Source organism: Mandrillus leucophaeus, unplaced genomic scaffold, assembly GCF_000951045.1.
Source record: "Mandrillus leucophaeus isolate KB7577 unplaced genomic scaffold, Mleu.le_1.0 Scaffold143, whole genome shotgun sequence".
NCBI lineage: Eukaryota > Metazoa > Chordata > Mammalia > Primates > Cercopithecidae > Mandrillus > Mandrillus leucophaeus.
In genome coordinates, this window is record NW_012101399.1 from 2,694,432 (window position 1) to 2,713,493 (window position 19,062).

At 38.6% G+C, this 19,062-nt stretch overlaps 1 protein-coding gene across 5 annotated transcripts; it reads right to left on the reverse strand.

Annotated features, from left to right (window-relative positions):
- Positions 1-4,034: 4,034 nt before the first annotated feature.
- On the reverse strand, positions 4,035-14,430 carry NABP1 (nucleic acid binding protein 1). Of its 5 annotated transcripts, none has more exons than XR_001005398.1 (7): positions 13,800-14,396; positions 13,378-13,516; positions 10,491-10,562; positions 9,911-10,014; positions 8,722-8,797; positions 8,243-8,309; positions 4,035-6,939 (listed from the first exon to the last, which is right to left on the reverse strand). XR_001005398.1 is itself a non-coding variant. In XM_011974209.1 (7 exons), the coding sequence occupies exons 2-7, from the start codon at positions 13,888-13,890 to the stop codon at positions 6,770-6,772; spliced, it is 615 nt and encodes a 204-aa protein (XP_011829599.1). In that variant the 5' UTR covers positions 13,891-14,067; positions 14,181-14,342; the 3' UTR covers positions 5,615-6,769. The 5 variants fall into 5 exon arrangements, 4 of the variants coding, with proteins under 4 accessions (XP_011829601.1, XP_011829598.1, XP_011829600.1 ...); XM_011974209.1 differs by lacking the exon at positions 9,911-10,014 and having other exon boundaries at positions 5,615-6,939; positions 13,800-14,067; positions 14,181-14,342; XM_011974211.1 differs by lacking the exon at positions 9,911-10,014 and having other exon boundaries at positions 14,260-14,430.
- Positions 14,431-19,062: the final 4,632 nt, after the last annotated feature.

The following is a 19,062-nucleotide window of genomic DNA, read 5'->3' on the forward strand; positions in this document are numbered from 1 at the left end:
CTCAGGAGCCTGAGGTGGGAGAATCGTCTCAACCTGGGAGGCAGAGGTTGCAGTGAGCCGAGATTGCACCATTGCAATCCAGTCTGGGTGAGAGAGAAACTCTGTCTCAAAACACATAATTAAAAATGTATTAATAGGATGCACAGATATCTAATAGTGGCAAAATCTAGGTGGTGAGTATATAGATATGTACGCTAAAATTCTTTCAACATAGCTATATGTTTAAAATTTTTAATAAAATGTTGGGAAGTCATCCAATACTATAATTATCAGAAGCCAATAAATCACTATGCACCTCTGGGTGCACAGCAATCCCGAGGACTGTCACCAGGAACAGAGAATTCCTTCCAATGTGTCCTCTGCCTGGCCCTAAGCAAGCCACTGACCTCCTTTCTGACACAAACCTGGACCCACAAGTTCTCTGTACTTTTATCATCTTGTCCCTGCTGGGCAGAGGTGAATGGAAAAACACCAGTGTACTCAGCTAGTGGGCAGGTCTTTGTAATGAAGACCCAACTCTACATGCTGTCATGGTAAATCGTCAGCATAAGTGCTTTTCTGTGCCCAGACAAAACAGGAAAAACTGGTTTGTTTTAAAAAGAACATATTGTAATAATTCATATAAATTGCTTAATATTTCAGATTTTAAATTATAGATTGTTTTCTAATAATGGCATGGAGAAATGAACAGTATTTTATCTTATTTCCAATGCTGATGGAGAAACAGCTTAACATTTGTTGAGCCTTAGATATGGAGCAGAGGTTTTGCATGCATTAGCTCACATAGTCCTCCTAACACTTCAAGTACATAGCTCCAATATCATTTTATAACGAGGTTCGTGGTCCTGGAGCCAGTAAATAGATCCAGGACTCAAACCAAGATCTCCTCAGCCCAAAACCATGTTCTTTTTCATGGAAGCACATTCTGGCATTTAAAATAGTTTATGTTCTGCAAAGCTCACATAACTACAACAGCAGCAGTCATTTGACCAGGATTTTACCAAATACCATTGGGTAAAGGAATGAAATTTCTAAGGGAAGTGTCGTGTTCCACTTCAATTGTTTTTACCAAACCACCGCTCACCAAAAGGCATTTTTAACAGTTTACACTTCTCACCAACAATATAGACAGATGTAATGAGAATACAAAACTTGGCAACCTTTCCCATATTTTCTATAGCTTTAGGGGCAGTTCAGGGTTTAATCTACTTAACTGAAATTTAATGTCAGTGTTGATTATTCATAAACAAAACAAATGGCCCAGGTGCCCCTTAATGATTTTCCATATCATGCTTACACCACCGTCACGCAAAAATTGCTATTCAATGGAACAGAACCATTTCCCCCACGTGTTAAACTAAGCCAGATTTCTTAACAGACAGAAACTATGCATTAATGACCCAGTAGATGGCACTAGCTGTGCTGACTACCTTTTTACTCAAGTAGTCCAGCAACTTAGGTCAGAAGTTTGTTTCCTACCAGGGCTATAAACATTTGATACTGAAGATTAGAAAAACATGGCAATCAAATCATGATTTCCATGTTACTTGCAGAAAATATTCATTGTAGTTGCCTCTCTGTACAGAATAGGAGATCTTTACGTGGAAGATGAAGGGTGGTTTCTGTATTTTCAAAAGTATTTATCAAGTCTCCAACTCAACTACTTTTCAACTTGGCCAGCCTTCTTTCATATAGTAAAGTAGGGAATTGAGGGACAGGAGGAAGGCAGAGGATACCGATAACATGAATTTGCTGAGATGAGCAACAATAAACTCTAAATTTTCAAAACCTTAGGGCAAAAAAAGCATTTTACTTTTATCTAGATAGGCTCAAGTCATGTAACCTATTAATATCTGATCCTCACATTGATATATAATTTAGATAATTTTATTTGAACTTTATTCAAAATTTGCAATGCCCACATCCAGAGGCCATACTAAACCTCTTATTCTGCTCAGGGCTATATACTTTACCCAACAATTCTGCCCTCTGGAGGCACATTCTTTTAAGTACAATTTTTTGTTTTATAATCCAGAACTTCAGCATATATTAGCCTCACAAAGGTAAAAGAAACTGAGAAAAAATATATATGTGTATATATATACAATTTCAATACAAAGGGAGATCTCAAGGGCAGGAAGCAGGCAACCGCAGGGTTTCAAGTGCAGATCTCCCAAATGTACTGATGTTATTCTAGTAATGCAGACCTGTACTTTTAACAACCTGTACTTGTTAACAAGTTCCTGGGAAGCCTCATGTAGATGGTTTCTAAATCAATAAGAATTTTACTCAATATCTATTTAATATACAAACCAAGAAACTAGACTACCCTATGCTGAGAAACATAAATTTTGATGGAGTAGAAGACATAAAACTTACTTGAATTTCTGATTGGAAGTAACATGTTTTTAAAAATATCAATAGCCCTTCAACAGAGGTTGAGACATATTGTGGGGGTGTAATCAGTAGTGTGTCAATAAACTCTCAAGAGACCTGTGCTCTTTCATAGGTCAACAGTGATCATCCAAGCCCACATGTTCTCAAACCCTGGGGAGCCACAATAAAATTGTGGGTCATCGACCAAGACCCTCCAAAAGACTTAAAAGAAACGTCTACTAGTCAAACTTCTTAAAATGTTCGTTGTCTTCACATCATGCTGGTTATCTCACAGTAGTAAAAAGCCCTTAGTAACATCTTTGGGTCTAATGTTAACATGGAAAAACGTTTGTCATAAACCAGACTTGATTTCCTCTTTTCCTATCTGTGATCTATACTTTGAGAAACATCAATAGATCATTTTAGTTCAGAAACGTGGAGTAATTTGGTTACAGTATTTGAATTCCAAACTCAGGCAGTCCCCAGTAAAGCAAACCGTGAGACATTTGGATATAATTTAAATATACCTGAAAAGTAAAATGTTTTTCTAGCTTTTCCCTCAGGGCGTAACACCACACCATTCATAACAGTGCTATTTTCCAAAGGTCGCAATTAGATTTCCTCAGAAGCATACCTGAACTGTTAATCATTACAACTCCTTTGTGAAACATGGGACTGGTTAATTACCCAGTGTAATCACTGGCTGAAACCTCAGCACACTGGTTATCACCCCAGTGGAGGCAGGTTTTCACCTCTACCCCTACCTGTACCCCTCTCTTAATGCCCATACTAGAGAACTGTGATCTTCTTTCTCCACTAGAAATGTTCAGACTTTCATCAGGTAAGGGATAAAACAAAGACAAGAGACAGATCTTTAAAAAAAAAAAAAAAAAGTAGTAATAGGGCAAGTAAACTCAGAAAGGTTAGAGGAATTTGGGGGCATTCCATGTTGTTACTGTTTCATATCATGTTCAGTTTGCTGTTTCTAGAACCCTTTGAAATTCATTAGAAGAACTTAGAAGAACTTAAGAGTCATTCTCAGCCTAAAATGGCTTGGAGCAAACAGCCAGTATGTTAATGACACCAGAAAATGTCATTTCAGTAACTAAACTGAAATGTTAAGCACTATATGTCCGCAGACTGATGTAAAACTTGTACCTTCTGAGAAAACTTTTTAAGGCCATTTACCTACTTTCCTATACTTTAGAAGTTCTCCTATCATAAATTGTAACTTCAATCTTTTACTAACCTCACATCTACTTGTTTTTAGCATCATTGCCTTGGCATTACTCAACCCAGCAAATTAAACATTCATTTAAAATGTTAAATGATAAAAATACAAATGACAAACACTACTATACATATTCAGGTTATCCTCAAGTTAAACTGTCATCAAAGTTAAAATTACAAAGGCTATAGGGACAAAGTATAAAGCATTGGTACACTAGGAAAAACTGAGTGTTTAAATGCCTATGGGAAAGCACACTGTAGCCTTCCCCACTAAATATCATTATCTGGCTTTATGGATTTTATCTTTCAGTTTCTGTATTAGAGCAACTTCTCCTAGAACCTGCCCAAACAAGAAGGGGCAAGCTGATCTGATGAGACTTTGATCCACTCCAGAACCATTTTGTAGAACGATATGGGGGACCCAATTCTGGTGAGGGATATTTTTATACTGAGTGGTTTTTGTTTTCAGTAGGTGTTGTTTAAACTTATTTCAAAGTTGATAGCTGAGAGCACCAGGAAGGAGGAAGGTAGAAAACTTTCTTCCTCTTAACTTCTTGATGAGTGTGTTCCAGTAGGCTGGTAAGGCAAATATTCATTATGGATTGTAACTCACTTTGCTTTGCTTTTGGAGGCTTCCCTTAAGAAAAAAGAAATTTGTTAATAAATGATATAAACACAGAACAAGGTTACATTATTGAAGCAAGTGTCAATCACAGAAGTAAAAGCTTAGGTCTTTCTCCATTTAATCTCAACTTGTTAAACAGGGGTTCACAACCGCTAGATCAGTATCAACTCTGGCCTGCTAGGAACAGGAACACCCAGCAGGAGCTGAGTGGCAGGCGAGGGAGCCTAACCGAGCTCTGCCTCCTATCAGATTAGTGGTGGCATTAGATTCTCATAGGAGCACGAACCCTATTGTGAACTGCGTGTGCAAGGGATTCAGGTTGCACGCTCCTCATGTGAATCTAACTAATGACTGATAACCCGAAGTGAAACAGTTTCATCCCAAAACCATCCCCCCCATCCCATGGAAAAACTGTCTTCCAGGAAACTGGTCTCTGGTGCCAAAAAGGTTGGGAACCACTGTATTACAGGGTAACAATACTTTCATACTGAATTCTGCATTTTTTTCCTACTGTTGGGGTATAAGACGACATTATTATGTGTCGCAAGTCATTATAATTACTTACATGGAAATCTTAAACAAGTCTAGAAAGGATACTGATACTTACTTGTTTTCATAGTTGTGGAACCTAAGGCTTAGAGACATTTCAAGTGTTAATAAAACTCACCCAACATCACAGGTGACGAGACAATGAAGCCAGGATTGGAAGCCCAGCATTCCATACCTGACAGTATTAAGTTTTCTAAAACTCCAAAATCTTTTCTTTTAAAATCACCTTTAATGCCACATCCTCCTACAAATAATTTAAAGTGTTGCTCCTATCTTACTTATATAAAACAATCATATACTAATTTGCTTTTTAAAAATTCTAAACATCCACAATTTTAAGAAACATATTCTCTATCCCAATCCTTAGACAACTTCTTCTGAGGTATTCTGTAATGTGAAAATCTTAAGAAAACATTAATCACAAACAAAGCCAAATTATAATCATGAATATGCATATGAATAAAGGAACAAAATTTCTATAATTTTTGTAACCCCAGTTACAAAAGTACTATAGAAGACAAATAAACTTGTGGAGATTATTCGGGATTTTGTCTAACCCTTAACACTTTCCACACAGTGCCTAACACATACTGTGTACTGAAATATTTGTTAAACACACTGAAGTAGGATAAACTGGCACAACATTTTGTATTCAAATGCTATGGAGTTTTCAGAAAACAAAATCTACTTATTTTGTGATTTGAAGTGGAAAAAAAACAAAGCAACAAATGCAGAGCTAAGTAACCATAAGGTTGATACCATCACTACAACAGTAGTAGTTAAGATGTACTGGCTCTCCACTGTAAGTCATTGAAAGAGCAAAAATTAGGTACATTTGTTAACATTAACACACGCTTTATTCAAGAGATAATATTCAAAGAGTTAAATCCTAAGAGTTTATCCACCCTACAGTAAAAAGGGGAAGTGGGTACCACTTACGACATGTACATAAATTCCACCTTTACATTTTTGAATAAAGCTGTAATTGCTTCTTTGATAGAGCCATTTCTTAAAACTTTTGCTAATAAGGCTACATGAACTGTGTTCAGAAACTTTGACAACATGCACACTCACCCCTCTCAAAGTTAGTACCCAGGATTTTCACACCAGGCTGAGTACCTGTTAAGTAACGAGGACTTAAGACTGCATGTTACTATATAATTCAATTTGACTCACCTCCAGTATGTTTACAATTTTTTTAAAATAATCAGATCAATGTTTATTATAATGTTATAACTCTCTCAAATTATACTTCAGTATTTAACATGGTAGCTGCAAAAAATAAATATTCAAGGCCCCACTTTTAAATTTTCCTCCAATGTAATCCACAAAGTTGATAATACATGTTAGGAGCACTACTCTAAAATAAATGTAGCTTTCTTTTAAAATTACTTGTTGAAATATAGATTACATTCTATTCCAAATTCTGATAAGGAATCTGTTTTTCTGGTAATACAACAAAAATTTGAGATGAGTCAGTCCTTGGAAAATCTCAATGGTAGTCACTCAACAAAGTCAATCATTCTGAGAGCCACAAACACTCAAAAATTACTGCTAGCATTGACAAGTTCTTGTGTTTTTTGATAGTTATTGCTTTAGTTGGCAATATCTGAATACAAGACAAAAGAACATCTCCCATTAAGCCTTATGTTAAATATTACAAAACTTATACAGAAGATAGACTCATAGAGGCTATAAAGCTGATGTAACTCACCCATGAAATGGGTGCAGGTTTTTTAGAGGCTATCCAATAATCTTTTTGCTCTAAAAATAAATGCCCCTACTTTTCAGTGTTCCCATTCTTCAACAGGAGACTTGAGCAGCTTAACAGTTTTGCTATAAAAACAAACCATTCTTCTTAATAAACCAAGAATATAAAAGGAAACCCAATAAAGGACATACTTTTCACAGTTAACAATAAATAAAAGTGCAGTAAGTGTTCAAGTAGGGCATGTAGTATAAAAAGTACACGTGAGTATTTAGCATAGGTCATCTTTTAAAGGCTCTCCGAGGGTCCCTGCCATTACTGATTGTGGTCATCACTGTTTGATTACTAGCGGTTCCTTGGAGTTGTGGATTTATAGGTCCCCGGCCATTGCTTCTGCCAGCATGTGAAAACTGGTGTCCCTTTGATTCAGGGCCAGTGTAAACACCATTTCCTAAAAAAGAATACAAAAACTCATCACTATTTTCAGAGGTAGTCTATAGAAGTAGAACTAATCTTAAGTGCCAACACGTTATTAATGCTTAAAAATATTAGGTAAAGCACACACTTTCATTTTCATACTGAAAAAAAAAACACTCAAGGTGGGCTCTAAGTTTTTCCAAACGTATTGCTATAAATACATTAACTTGATGCTGTATTAATAGAGAGAAAAAAGCCAACTTGGGCATCAAAATTAGAAATTTATTAATAGAGCAAAAAAAATGCATTGCCTACACTATAAAAGTAAAAGAAAGGGCAAAATAGTGAATATTGGAATTTGGCTCAAATATGATTAATATCTCAAAACAATGTTATTCTAACTTTTTAAAGGCAAAGATGGAGTTTCCCACAATATGATCAGCTATGCCAAGACATGTAGCCTTCAAGTTAAAACATGAGCTGGACAGGCTCAGTGGCTCACACCTGTAATCCCAGCACTTTGGGAGGCTGAGGCAGGTGGATCATTTGAGGTCGGGAGTTCCAGCCTAGCCTGGCCCATATGGTGAAATCCCATCTTTATTAAAAATACAAAAATTAGCTGGGTGGTAGTGGCGCACGTCTGCAATCCCAGCTACTTGGGAGGCTGAGGCAGGAGAATCATTTCAGTCTGGGAGGTGGAGGTTGCGGTGAGCCAAGATCACACCACTATACTGCAGTCTGGACAACAGAGTGAGACCCTGTCTCAAAAACAAAACCAAACCAAAACTTAAGCCATCCTAATGAACTCCAATCACAAAAGACTGACCTTTCCTCATATATTTAAGAAAAAAGACTTCAGAAGACCTTTAACAGGGCTATAAGGATCATAAACATGATGTCTGGGGGTCACGTTAAATGACATTTGAGGGTCATTAGCCTTTAAACGGCTCAGCTCATCTTTTAAAGCAGCAGCTCCTTGTACATGAAAAATTAAGGTAAACTATGACTCTAAAGATAAAATGCTTTCAGTGCACCAAAATAACCAGTAATTCTGTGTCTACTATAAGTAATCACTAGATTACAGAAATTTTATAGGAATCAATTTTTAAAAAAAGCATGGTATCTCTTCACAGATATCACCAAAACCTAGAATTCTCAATAAATTGGCTTAAGTTTATCGACTTTCTAGAGAATCAGCTGATTGGGGATTCCCTGTTTACTGGCAGTTCATCTTTATCACTAATTTATGCCTAAAGACATTGCTTTTCATCTAAATCTTTATAACTCTCTTAATTCTTACACCTGATCACAAATGAAACACACAAACAAAATCTTACCCACTGGTCCAAATGTACCTGTACCCATATTATTATTCGTGGAATTATTCTTCTGTTCACTCTGTGCCTAAAAAAAAGTTTTTAATTTAACCAAATGAGAATAAAAACACAATTATATTATTACAACATTACTATATCCTTTCTTTTTCAAAGTTTTGGGTTTTTTTTTTTTTAATTAAAATTTTAAAAGATTTTGCCTAGGTCATTCAAGGTTAAAATGTTAAGAAATGTTTCCCAAACCTTTCAGAGCTCTGTTATATCCTATTTCCTGGTAATTAGTCACCATACCACGAAGTGCAAAATGGCACATATATCTAGTAGATGACACCTCAGATATACATCCTCACAAAACATAACAATAAAAATTAAGTATTCTTTTAAAAATTCTCATTATACTGAGTATCAACAGGGCTAACCTAGTCATAGAATTGTAACACAGTCAAAATTAGCCTAATCATAAAAGTATACTACACAATTACCCCTTTGTTCTGCTGTCCTCGATAATCTGGGTTGGGCTCACTGAAATTTGGCACTTCTGAATAAACCATACAAAATCTGAAAGAAAATAAAGAACAAATTAAATGACTTCTGAAATAAAGTCATCAACCCTTCTTTATATAACATCTCTAACTTTTAGGAATGAGCTTATGTGTCAAATTAATAGCAACAAACTATCTCTTCATTTACAACAAAAACTTCCCAAATGATTATGTCCCATAAAACATCAAATATTTGACTGTCTACAAGATATATAACATTCTATTTTGTATTTAAATTCTTCTTTAGTGCTGAAAAAAATAAATCACATCAAAAATCAAGGACACAAAAACAACTCTGTCCTGTTTCTCCACAAAAGCTGATCAAAGGAAAAATAACATGAGAGTGAACCATGTTTAGGGTTCCAGGGTGGTTTCTCCAGCAGTGGTAATGGATTTGCACCGATCCATTCACCCACTCCCATTCAGTCCCTCTTTTGATCGATCACTGTGGATCTGCAAAGATAATCATTTAGGATTAAGAGTGGTTTCTGGCAATAAATAAAAACAGGCTACATAGCCACCAGTTTATCTAAGTGCTTCCTGTAAGTTGACCATATAATGTGTACTAACATTACACAGAAGCATTTTATTAGCTCCTCACCATACCGAAGACAAATCAGAACCAGTTTTGGTAAATCCTAGACTGACCCTGACAAAGAGCAGTCATTAAGAAATGAGTGACCTCTAATGGTTTTTCACATAACTGACCCCCATTATTATCAACACCTCTGTCAGGACAGAATCCTGAACCTTTCAGTAATAGACACTAAGACCTTTCATAACATATAACTCTATGAATACTACCCTAAGTGAATTCTAACTTTCCTTCTAACAAAGGCAAAGTGTTAAACATTTCTGATCTTTAAAAGCTAGCATGATCATTTCTTTTCCTTCATTATTAACCACAGGTTCTCCAAATAAGTATCTTATTCCCTCAGTGGAGAACAGTTTTCCTTTTTTTATTTGGTGCCATTTGTGGCTTCTCTCTTTAAATATCTTCCAATTTGACAGGCATTAAGTAGATGGCTGAGCATTAACCAAACAGAATGGACTGATGATTTGGCTCACTGCCTATACCATACTTTATGAATACAACCCAATGTCTAGGCTAACATGGAGGCTGAATTACCTTACACCCCTAGAGAGGATGGCTCCTCCAGGTCAGGGTGGAGATCATTACCAGGGTAGTAGTGTATGGAATCTCGCATTGCGGCTGCCTGCACCGCACCTAGACTGTGGATAAATAGAGGACTTCAGTTTTCATTGCTGCAAGTCCTTTTAACATGAGTACATATTCACTCATAACCATAGAAAAAGAAAATTTAAACGTATGGCCTGAAACTTGGTGAATCACTAGCTTCGTATTTGGTGAATCACTATAAGAGAGAATTTACTTCAAATGGCACTTGTGACACCTAAAAAATGAACATTTCTAAAACCTACAGAAAGGCTCCCACTAAGGCTGGTCTCAACTGCAGCTTCTTCTACCGCTCTTTGCCAGGAAAAACTGACACTTTCAACCACACAAAACAGTACTGACAAGTGTTACATTTGTACACACGAAGTTATTTTTTCAATTAAGCTACCAAAGACACTCAGTTTACTAGTCAAAAAAGCCAAAGAAAAGGTTTACAGTTCATACCTACCAATTATTCCATAGATATTATTTATAATGTATGCAATTATACAAAATGTATTTTAATACTTACTCCCCAATTTTTTGAAGTTCACCACCCCTTCCAGTATAAAGTGTCAGACATCCTTTCCACATGGATGCATACCTAGAGAGAAAAGAAACATTATTTCTTTAGAAATATATTTATTTTCTTCTATTTAAATCAAGTAAATCGTCACACTATATATTTTTTGTATTAAGGTAGAAGTGAGGATCAAGCCCTCTCTATCCACCATAGTAAATCAAATACAATAAATCTAACTTTGATAACTTGCTATTTACAAAAGAATACAAAAATTCTGTTGAATTTTGACATAATTATCTAAATCATAACAAACCCTGGAAAATAAGTCTTTTTGCAAAGCAAGCATCATTATACCTGATGATCACATCTTTAGTCAATCAACAAAAGAAAAGCTTTTAATTGCAGACATTTAAACAGAAACTATTTTTCAGCCACAGGATATGTAAAATCACCCTAATGTTTCCTTTACAGTCTAGTCAAATAATGATATGTTTTTCCTTCCGCCTCCATAAAAGACACAGGATTTCTAAGCTACCGAAGATCTGGTAGAATTTTAAAGTGCTAAAAAAAAAAAAACTAAGGTCACAAATCTTTCACCTATCTGCCTTTCCAAACATGCAATTTTTAATACCACACTGGGTTTGTAGTAAACGAGCTGGCAACTGTTTACTCCGAACAATTTTGAAAGCAGACAGCATCGTTAAGTAAAATAATCCTAGATAGATAAACGGTAAATTAATATTATAAAATCAATCCAAGGTTTGGTTCTCAATGGTTCTTTGTACAACTACTATGGTTACTTCTTGACTTTAACTTATTATACAGTTCTCTTAATTTTAATAAGGGTTATTTATTAAAGACACCATTCACCACTCTTAAGTTATACAAAGTGTGGCTTAGGAGATAGTGCATTAACATCTCACCTTACTAAAATAAAAATTAATGCGTATTTTGAGAAAAAATTTGGTTAGAATTAAAATATTTAACATTCACTTTAAGAAATGAGAACACTGAGGTGTTTTTAGGATATTCTGATAAACATGTTGATATTTGAACCAACCATTATTTAGATTTTAGGTATGTTTTTCTTCAAAAGCCATTTTTCTTAGATTCAACCAGAATTTAAGGGCCTTAGAATGGGCCAAACTCCAAGCTGAGTGTGTTATTTTGGTAAATAAAGTATAATTATTCCCATTTCACAGAAGAGGAAGCTGAAGTATGAGGTGTAGTAACTTCTCAAGGTCATACTGTAGTAAAGAGTTTCTTTAGTTTTTAATTTTCGTTTAAATTGTACTCCCAGGTAACTGTTTCCCTTAAAATTCTATAGATACCTAACTAATAAGTTTAATTTTCCAATAATTTTTTTGATGGAAACACCTATGACTGTCACTACAGAACATGAAATACTTGAAATAAGATGCTGTTTTTAGCATAAAAAATACTTTCAATCATTGGGTGAAAAATATTTGGGGAGCCAAAAACTCCAATTATACTAATCAATCCTCACCATACATCCCTAAGTAGGAATTCTCTTTTGTTTTTTAAAGATGTGGAAGTTTAAAAAACATAGTTACTGTCATGAGTCAGTGTTATGAGAAGAAAATGTCTAAGTCCTGACTCTCACTTCCTGCTTTGATGACACTTTACCTCACTTCCTGAAGATGTTGTAAGCCTGTAAGGTAACATCAAGGAGCTCTAAACTCCTACTCAGTGCTTTCCAATACTTCTAAGAGTCTACTTATTAGGCCAACATCAATCTCCACCACTTTCCCTGCAGTTATGATAAATTATTACAATTTTATTGATCTCAAAAGCTTCCAAATTCTGTTTCCAAGATCCTTTTCTGACCTTTTATCTTCCTAAGATAAAAATTTGGTAAATCTCTACAAGCAATCTACTTTTTTAAAAAAAAGTTGTACTATTTTTTAAAGCCACCAATCTGCCAATTGACTCTTTTGGATGAAGGTATTGCGGATGTCTTTCTGTCAAACATTTTCTGTGCATCCCTTTGGTTTTTGAACAACATCCACCTTACAACAGAAGACACAAGAAATCATTTTGGAGAAAGAGCCTTCCAGATACTGTAAAGTTTCCCTCTTTTTCCAAGTACAAATTTGACATATCACAGAAAACGCTAAATCCTTTACCTATAATTTTATGTCCACATTGTCTAAATAACATAAGTAAAATATTGGCCAGGATTTCAAGTCATTAAAAATGGAGGAGGGGTGGGAAACAACTGAGTGGCAACTATACTAAAGAAAACAACTTATAAAAAAGAAAAAATATGGACTATATCAGTCTCCTAAAAAGACTCATTGACTCTCAATAGAATTAAAAATCTATGCCGGGCGTGGTGGCTCACGCCTGTAATCCCAGCACTTTGGAAGGTGGGGGCAGGCGGATCACCTGAGGTCAGGAGTTGGAGACCAGCCTGGGCAACACGCTGAAACCCCATCTCTACTAAAAATACAAAACTTAGCTGGGCGTGGTGGCACACGCCTGTAGTCCCAGCTACTTAGGAGGCTGCGGCACGAGATTCTCTTGCTTGAACCCGGGAGACAGAGGCTGCAGCGAGGAGAGAGAGCGCCACTGCACTCCAGCCTGGCGAAAGAGCGAGACTCCGTCTCAAGAAAAAAAAAAAATTTAAAAATCTACTTAACCTGTAACCCGGGGTGTAGGCGCGGATTTCCCAGCTGAAACCGACTGCCTTTCACCGCAAAGGTGTGTTACATCCTAGCGCTGCCCACCATCCAAAGTTAACACCAAAGGGGCTCAAAACTCCTCAGAGTGGCCCACAGAAAAGGCGGGGGACTTCAGGGCTTGCCAAGATCCCGGGAGCCGGCCAATCCCGATTCTGCAGACTGTTACGTCCCCGACTTTTTTGCACACCTACCCTCTGGTCAACCGAATAATATCCCCTGGCTGTATAAGACCTCCGATCTCATCCCACACGGAAATAGTGATGCTGCCCGTTTTATCTGCTACTTTGCACGATCTCACTTCATGGCCGTCTTTGGTTTTGGTCACGCGTCCTGTGAGGATTTAAAAATCAAAGGGAGGGGGTGTTAGATAATGAGGACATCCAGAAAGGCTAACTCCTCCTCCGGTATTTTAATACATCTGGAAGGTGGAAAGTGACCAAGCCCAGGGCTCCCGCCTCAGGTAGGATCCGATCTCCGGCGGAGGCCACTGGAGCCACGTGGGTGGGGGAGGGGAAGGAGGGGGAGGGGAGCCCCGGGAGCGCAGCGGCGGCGCCCCTGTCTCCCGCCCCGGGACGCACAGCGGGCGGTGGAGTGGGCTGCAAACCCCACTTACCTATCTCCAGGACAATAAAGACGACATTTAAGTTTTTCAGTCCGGGCTTAATATCTCTTATAAAAATAAGTGGGTCGTTGACCCTATTCATATTGGGGCAGGTGCGGCTACGGCTGCGGAGACGCGAGTGGGCAAGGCGGGGTCAAAGCTTCCCACCCTCCCGGGACAGGGGCGAGGGCAGAGGGGCGACCTTGGGCAGGGGTGGCGACAGAAGGGGCAGAAAGCGGTTAGTCAGGGACCGGGGAAACCAGCCCGGACAGCACTGAGCCTAAAAAAAGAAAAAGGGAAGAAAAAAAGGGCTCACAAGTTCTAAAGAAAAAAAGGCGAACCACTCCGCAAACCAACCCCGCTCCCAACCGGGCGACAGGACGGCAAGCGTGCTAACTGCCCCGTTCTTTGGATAAAAGGAAAAAAAAAACGCAGTGAGGGGACACTTCTGCCCTGAGTCCCGCTCACTCACACGGGCGCGCGCCCAGCCTGTCCCGGGCTCCGGGAAGGAACGGGTTGTGACAGCGAAACGGGAGCGGAGACAGAACACCGCACGCCCAGCGTCCCAAACAGCGACTGATGAACACGCCCGCGCGCCGGCAGGACCCTCGGCCCGCCCCGCCCCTTTGTGACGTCACGCTGCGTCGGCACGCCTGCTGCCACGCCCGCCTGGTGCGGCGGAGGGGAAGCGAAGAGGCGGGACCCAGCCGCCGCTGCCCGCAGGGCTTCCCTCGCTCCTCTCCGGGGGCTGTCAGCGCGGGCTCCGCCCCCTCGTCCTTCCAATCGCTCTCGGCCCCGCCTCCCCCGCCCGCCCGCTCTCCGCCCACTTCAGCTGTTGCGGCAGAGTGGCAGTTCTGTGCCGCGTCGCTTTCGTGCTGAGGTCTTCTGCCGCTCACTGTCCGCTTTAGGGTTTTCTTGCCTTTTTTCTCTCAGAGTTGAGCCCCTACCCGGGCCCTTTAGTCCCTCGGTCACGAGGAACGGTGGAGTTTAGAACCTGTGAGTACGTTAGATAGTTCGCAGTCGAGTAAGAACAGAGTTCGGGCAAGGGCGGCTGGTCCGGGACCAAGGGAAAACACGCTGGCATGGTGATAAGGTCAGTGGCTACAAGGCTGGAAGTTTAGCACCAGAAGGGAATTTGGAGATCAATTCAACCGCCTCATTTCAGGCATACTTAAATTGAAACCCAGAAAGGTGAGGTAATTTGCAGAAGGTCACCCAGCAACCCCTGAGCAGGCAGGACTGCAACACAAATGTCGAACGTGGCCTTCCACTGTGTAATACTAAGCAAATAGACACGTAAATTCCTTTGTAGACTTCTCATCTTTCCTTACCCCCTGCCTCTCATATTACACACCTTCCCCAGTTTGCCTTTCTTCTTTTACTTTGCACTTGTTTTTGTACATCTAAAAGGAATTAATTATTCAACAGCAGTGGGAACCCTTGAAACATAATCTGGGGGAAAAAATCAATAAAGTTTTCTTTATGTCGCGTAGTTCTAAAGAGCATGTGCTTTAGAGACAAACCTGGGCTCCAGTTATTTACTTGTGAGACCTTTAGGTCAATTGGCTTTTATTACAGCTTTTTAACCATAATAAAATGGGGATCCCTGCCTCGCAGAAGGTTGATTAAATGGATCATAAATTGTCCAACTAGTGCCTAGCAAATAGTACATACTCAGTATTTTCCCCTTTTTAATCCCCGTTTTACAGGCGATGGAACTTACCAGAGACCAGATAGCTAGAGAATGGCTGAACTGAGTTTTGAATCTAGTCAATCTTGACCCCAGAGCTCTCCAGCCTAAAGGTAATGTATAGACTTAGCTTGCAGTGGTGTAATTATAAGAGTCAAAAACAGACTGAAGAAATAAAATAGCAGGATAAAGTAGTGGGGCATTAAAGAATCATCTAGTTAACTCTTGGTGGTGGTAGCAGAAATGTTGGGAAAAGTGTCAGAAGCCTTAATTTTTTCCCTATTTTTATGAGTATTTTTAGATCAACCACCACTTCCCAAATATTTGCACACAAGCAGCATAGATATTATAGCCCTAGAAAGAGTTGCAAAAATTGTCACAACGTTAGCAAGAGAGTCTAGGCATTTTTAAGGAAACAGAAGCTTCCATTTCATGAACTAGTAAAGCCCAAGGTGCCAAAGACACTGATGTCATACTGGAAAGTGGTGTAGAATAAAATTATAAGCATGAGTTCCACATCAAATAAAACAAATGATGAAACATGCCAGTTAATGGCAGAACCAGTGTCCAACCTCAATCCCAATCCAGATCAGAAGCTCTGATTCTACCATGGTTATCTGGCAGGACTTGACACTTCTATTGGATTGTACTCAAAGCTGTATTTTCTTACACAGGCAAAATAGTCTCACAGAAGCAATGTTTAAGGCAGAGCTCTCTTCTTTTTTTTTTTTTTTTTAAGGTTTGACAAGATCTTCAAGAGATTAAGAATAGACAGGAAACCAATTAAGAATGTTGAGTTATGGCCAAGAGTTTGGATAAAGAAAGTTTGCCACTCAACTCTCAATCATTTGCCCCCAGAAAAGGGATTAAGTTGGGCTGTTCAGACTAACTGTATGGACATTTTATAAAAAGGAATCAGAAGCAGAAAATCAAGCCCCACAAAAGCAGAAGTTGGTGCTCCAAGCTGTGGCTCCGCCCTTCCCTTCCTCCACAGGAGAGAACTCAGCTGAACACCTACTTCCTTCCCTACCAACTCAGCAGTTCTCAGAAAGGAAATGGCAACCATATGCTTTCTCATTAACCAAAACGAAAGGCAGCCTTGAGAAACAAGATGTTCTGGACAATACAGAAACCCTTCGGCCCAGGCTAGTTGGTTTCAGCTACCGCTAAATCACTCCCAAAGGTGTGGTTAATAAAAAGAAAAAGGAGAGGTCAAGAAGAACAATTATTGCTATGCAGGTATCTTATATTACCATTCAGTGAAATAGATCTGCCACTCAGTCTACTCATTTAGGTCATAATGATTGTATTACTCATTCTTTAATATATACACAAGATTACTTCACGGTCTTCTTTTCTCTAAGGCTGTTGTTCTTCAAGCCTCCATTTTTCACAGCCTAAACATAAGCTTACTCTGAGATAATGGACTCTTCCACTTTATGCCCATAACCTCAACACCACGTTTTAGTGTAAAGATGCTTGCTGAGATCCACTATAATACAGAAAGGCATCCATTAGGATCCTGCACATGGAAGGTTCTGTTATCTGGGTCCCCATTGATAAAGGTTTTGTTGTAAATTTTACCCAGCGCTCAGTACCCACGCTCACTCACAGGTTTTGGTTTCTGGAATTACCAAAATTATTTTCACTTTGTTTGCACTATCCATCTATTTAAAACTATTACAACATCAATGAAACAGTTGTTTGTACCAAGTACTATTTGATTCTAAATATCTTGTATAGTGAAACTTAACAATTTTTAAAATTGACAAGAACCACAGTGTGCTCACTCACCATACACATATAATCCACTTTGTAACATAATTGGCAACTCAAAAAAAAAAAAAACAAAAAAAAACCAATGGTCTTTTCTTAATTTTCCTAAAACAATTTAACCAAAAGACTCAGAAGTAATGTTTAGTAATGATTGCAGCAATAACCACATAAATCATTCATATAGTGATAAATGCTAATACACTGAGCATTTGCTATGGGCCAGGCGTTTTACACTTATAAGGACTTTACACTTTTTTGGGTTTTGTTTTTGTTTTAGAGACAAGGTCTCACTCTTTCACCCACCCAGACTGGAGGCAGTGGCTGCACCATAGCTCACTGTAATCTGGAACTCCTCTGCTAAAGCGATCCTCCAGGTTCAGCCTCCCAAGTAGCTGGAACTACAGGTGTGCACCACTACGCCTTAGCTAATTGTTTTATTTTGTGTAGAGATGGAATCACACTGTGTTGCCCAGGCTGGTCTCAAACTCCTGGGCTCATGCAGTCCTCCCATCTCAGTCTCCCAAAGTGCTGGGATTACAGGCATGAGCCACCAGGCTTGATCTGATGTACACTTTTTGATGTGTTACTTATGTGAAGTAATTGATCTCATTTTATAATAAGTTATGGAGCTTGCATTTCAAAATAACTGCCTGTTACATGTAATAACTTTTTCTACAAAACAGGTTATTTGCCCTAAAAAGTACATAACTTTGTTTATCTAAATGGGTAACTGGATTTTTCAAAGGCTTTCTAATTCACAGTGATAAGTGCAGTGAACATGTTATCTGATCCCCCAAATCTGATTGTGTGGGGATTGTGAAATCTACTTGTGAGGAATAAATCTGTAGTTTCCCTTGGGAAGAAATGCATCCCTAAATGGGTTAATTCAACTCAGCTACATTATCTTTATTATTATTATTATTATTATTATTTGAGACAGGGTCTTGTTGTCACCCAGGCTGGAATGCAGAGGTGCAATCACAATTGACTACAGCCTCGATTTCCCAGGCTCAAGCAGTCTTCCTGCCTCAGCCTCCCATATAGCTGAGACTGCAGGCACATGCCACCACACCCGGCTGATTGTTTTTATTTTTTATTTTTTAGTAGAGACCAGGTCTCGCCGTGTTGCCCAGGCTAATCTCAAACTCCTGGGCTCAAGCAATCCTCCTGCCTTGGACTCCCAAAGTTCTGGTATTACAGGCATGAGCCACTGTGCCCAGCATCTTTTTAATGACATTTAATGATAGAGTGAACAACTTTGGCTTCTGTGTTCTAAAAGGCTTTTCAAATGTATCATACCTCAAATAACTACCTGGATATTTTATTTATTCAGGTTAAGAAACAATATTATTAGAAAATAAACAAACTGAAGACTGACGGGACAACATACAGTGCCAAGATGCTTCAAAAAGAGTTGCTTGCTACTGTTTTCTGATGTTTCCCCTTGTCCTATTAATAAAATGAATAAATAAATAACAGTTTTGAAAAACCCAGCTGGCCCAGTTGCAGAGCCCTGTTCCTTAACAGGCCCTACAGGGAGTTTGTGACAGTATGTATAGGAGATTAATATCATGCCTGACATGTTGGAGTAGAAGGCTTGGTATCTCTTTTTAGAATTCTGACTTACTATTGTGGTTTCTTTATAATAAAGATGGATACCTTTTCTTATTTTGGAGCATTATCAAGCTTATATACATGCACACAAACATATGCCAGTAAATCACCAGGAAGAAACAGTAAATGCTTTCAAACAAACCCCTAATTAAGAGTATTACCCATAGGAGCATAGCATATCCCAGTTCTAAGGAT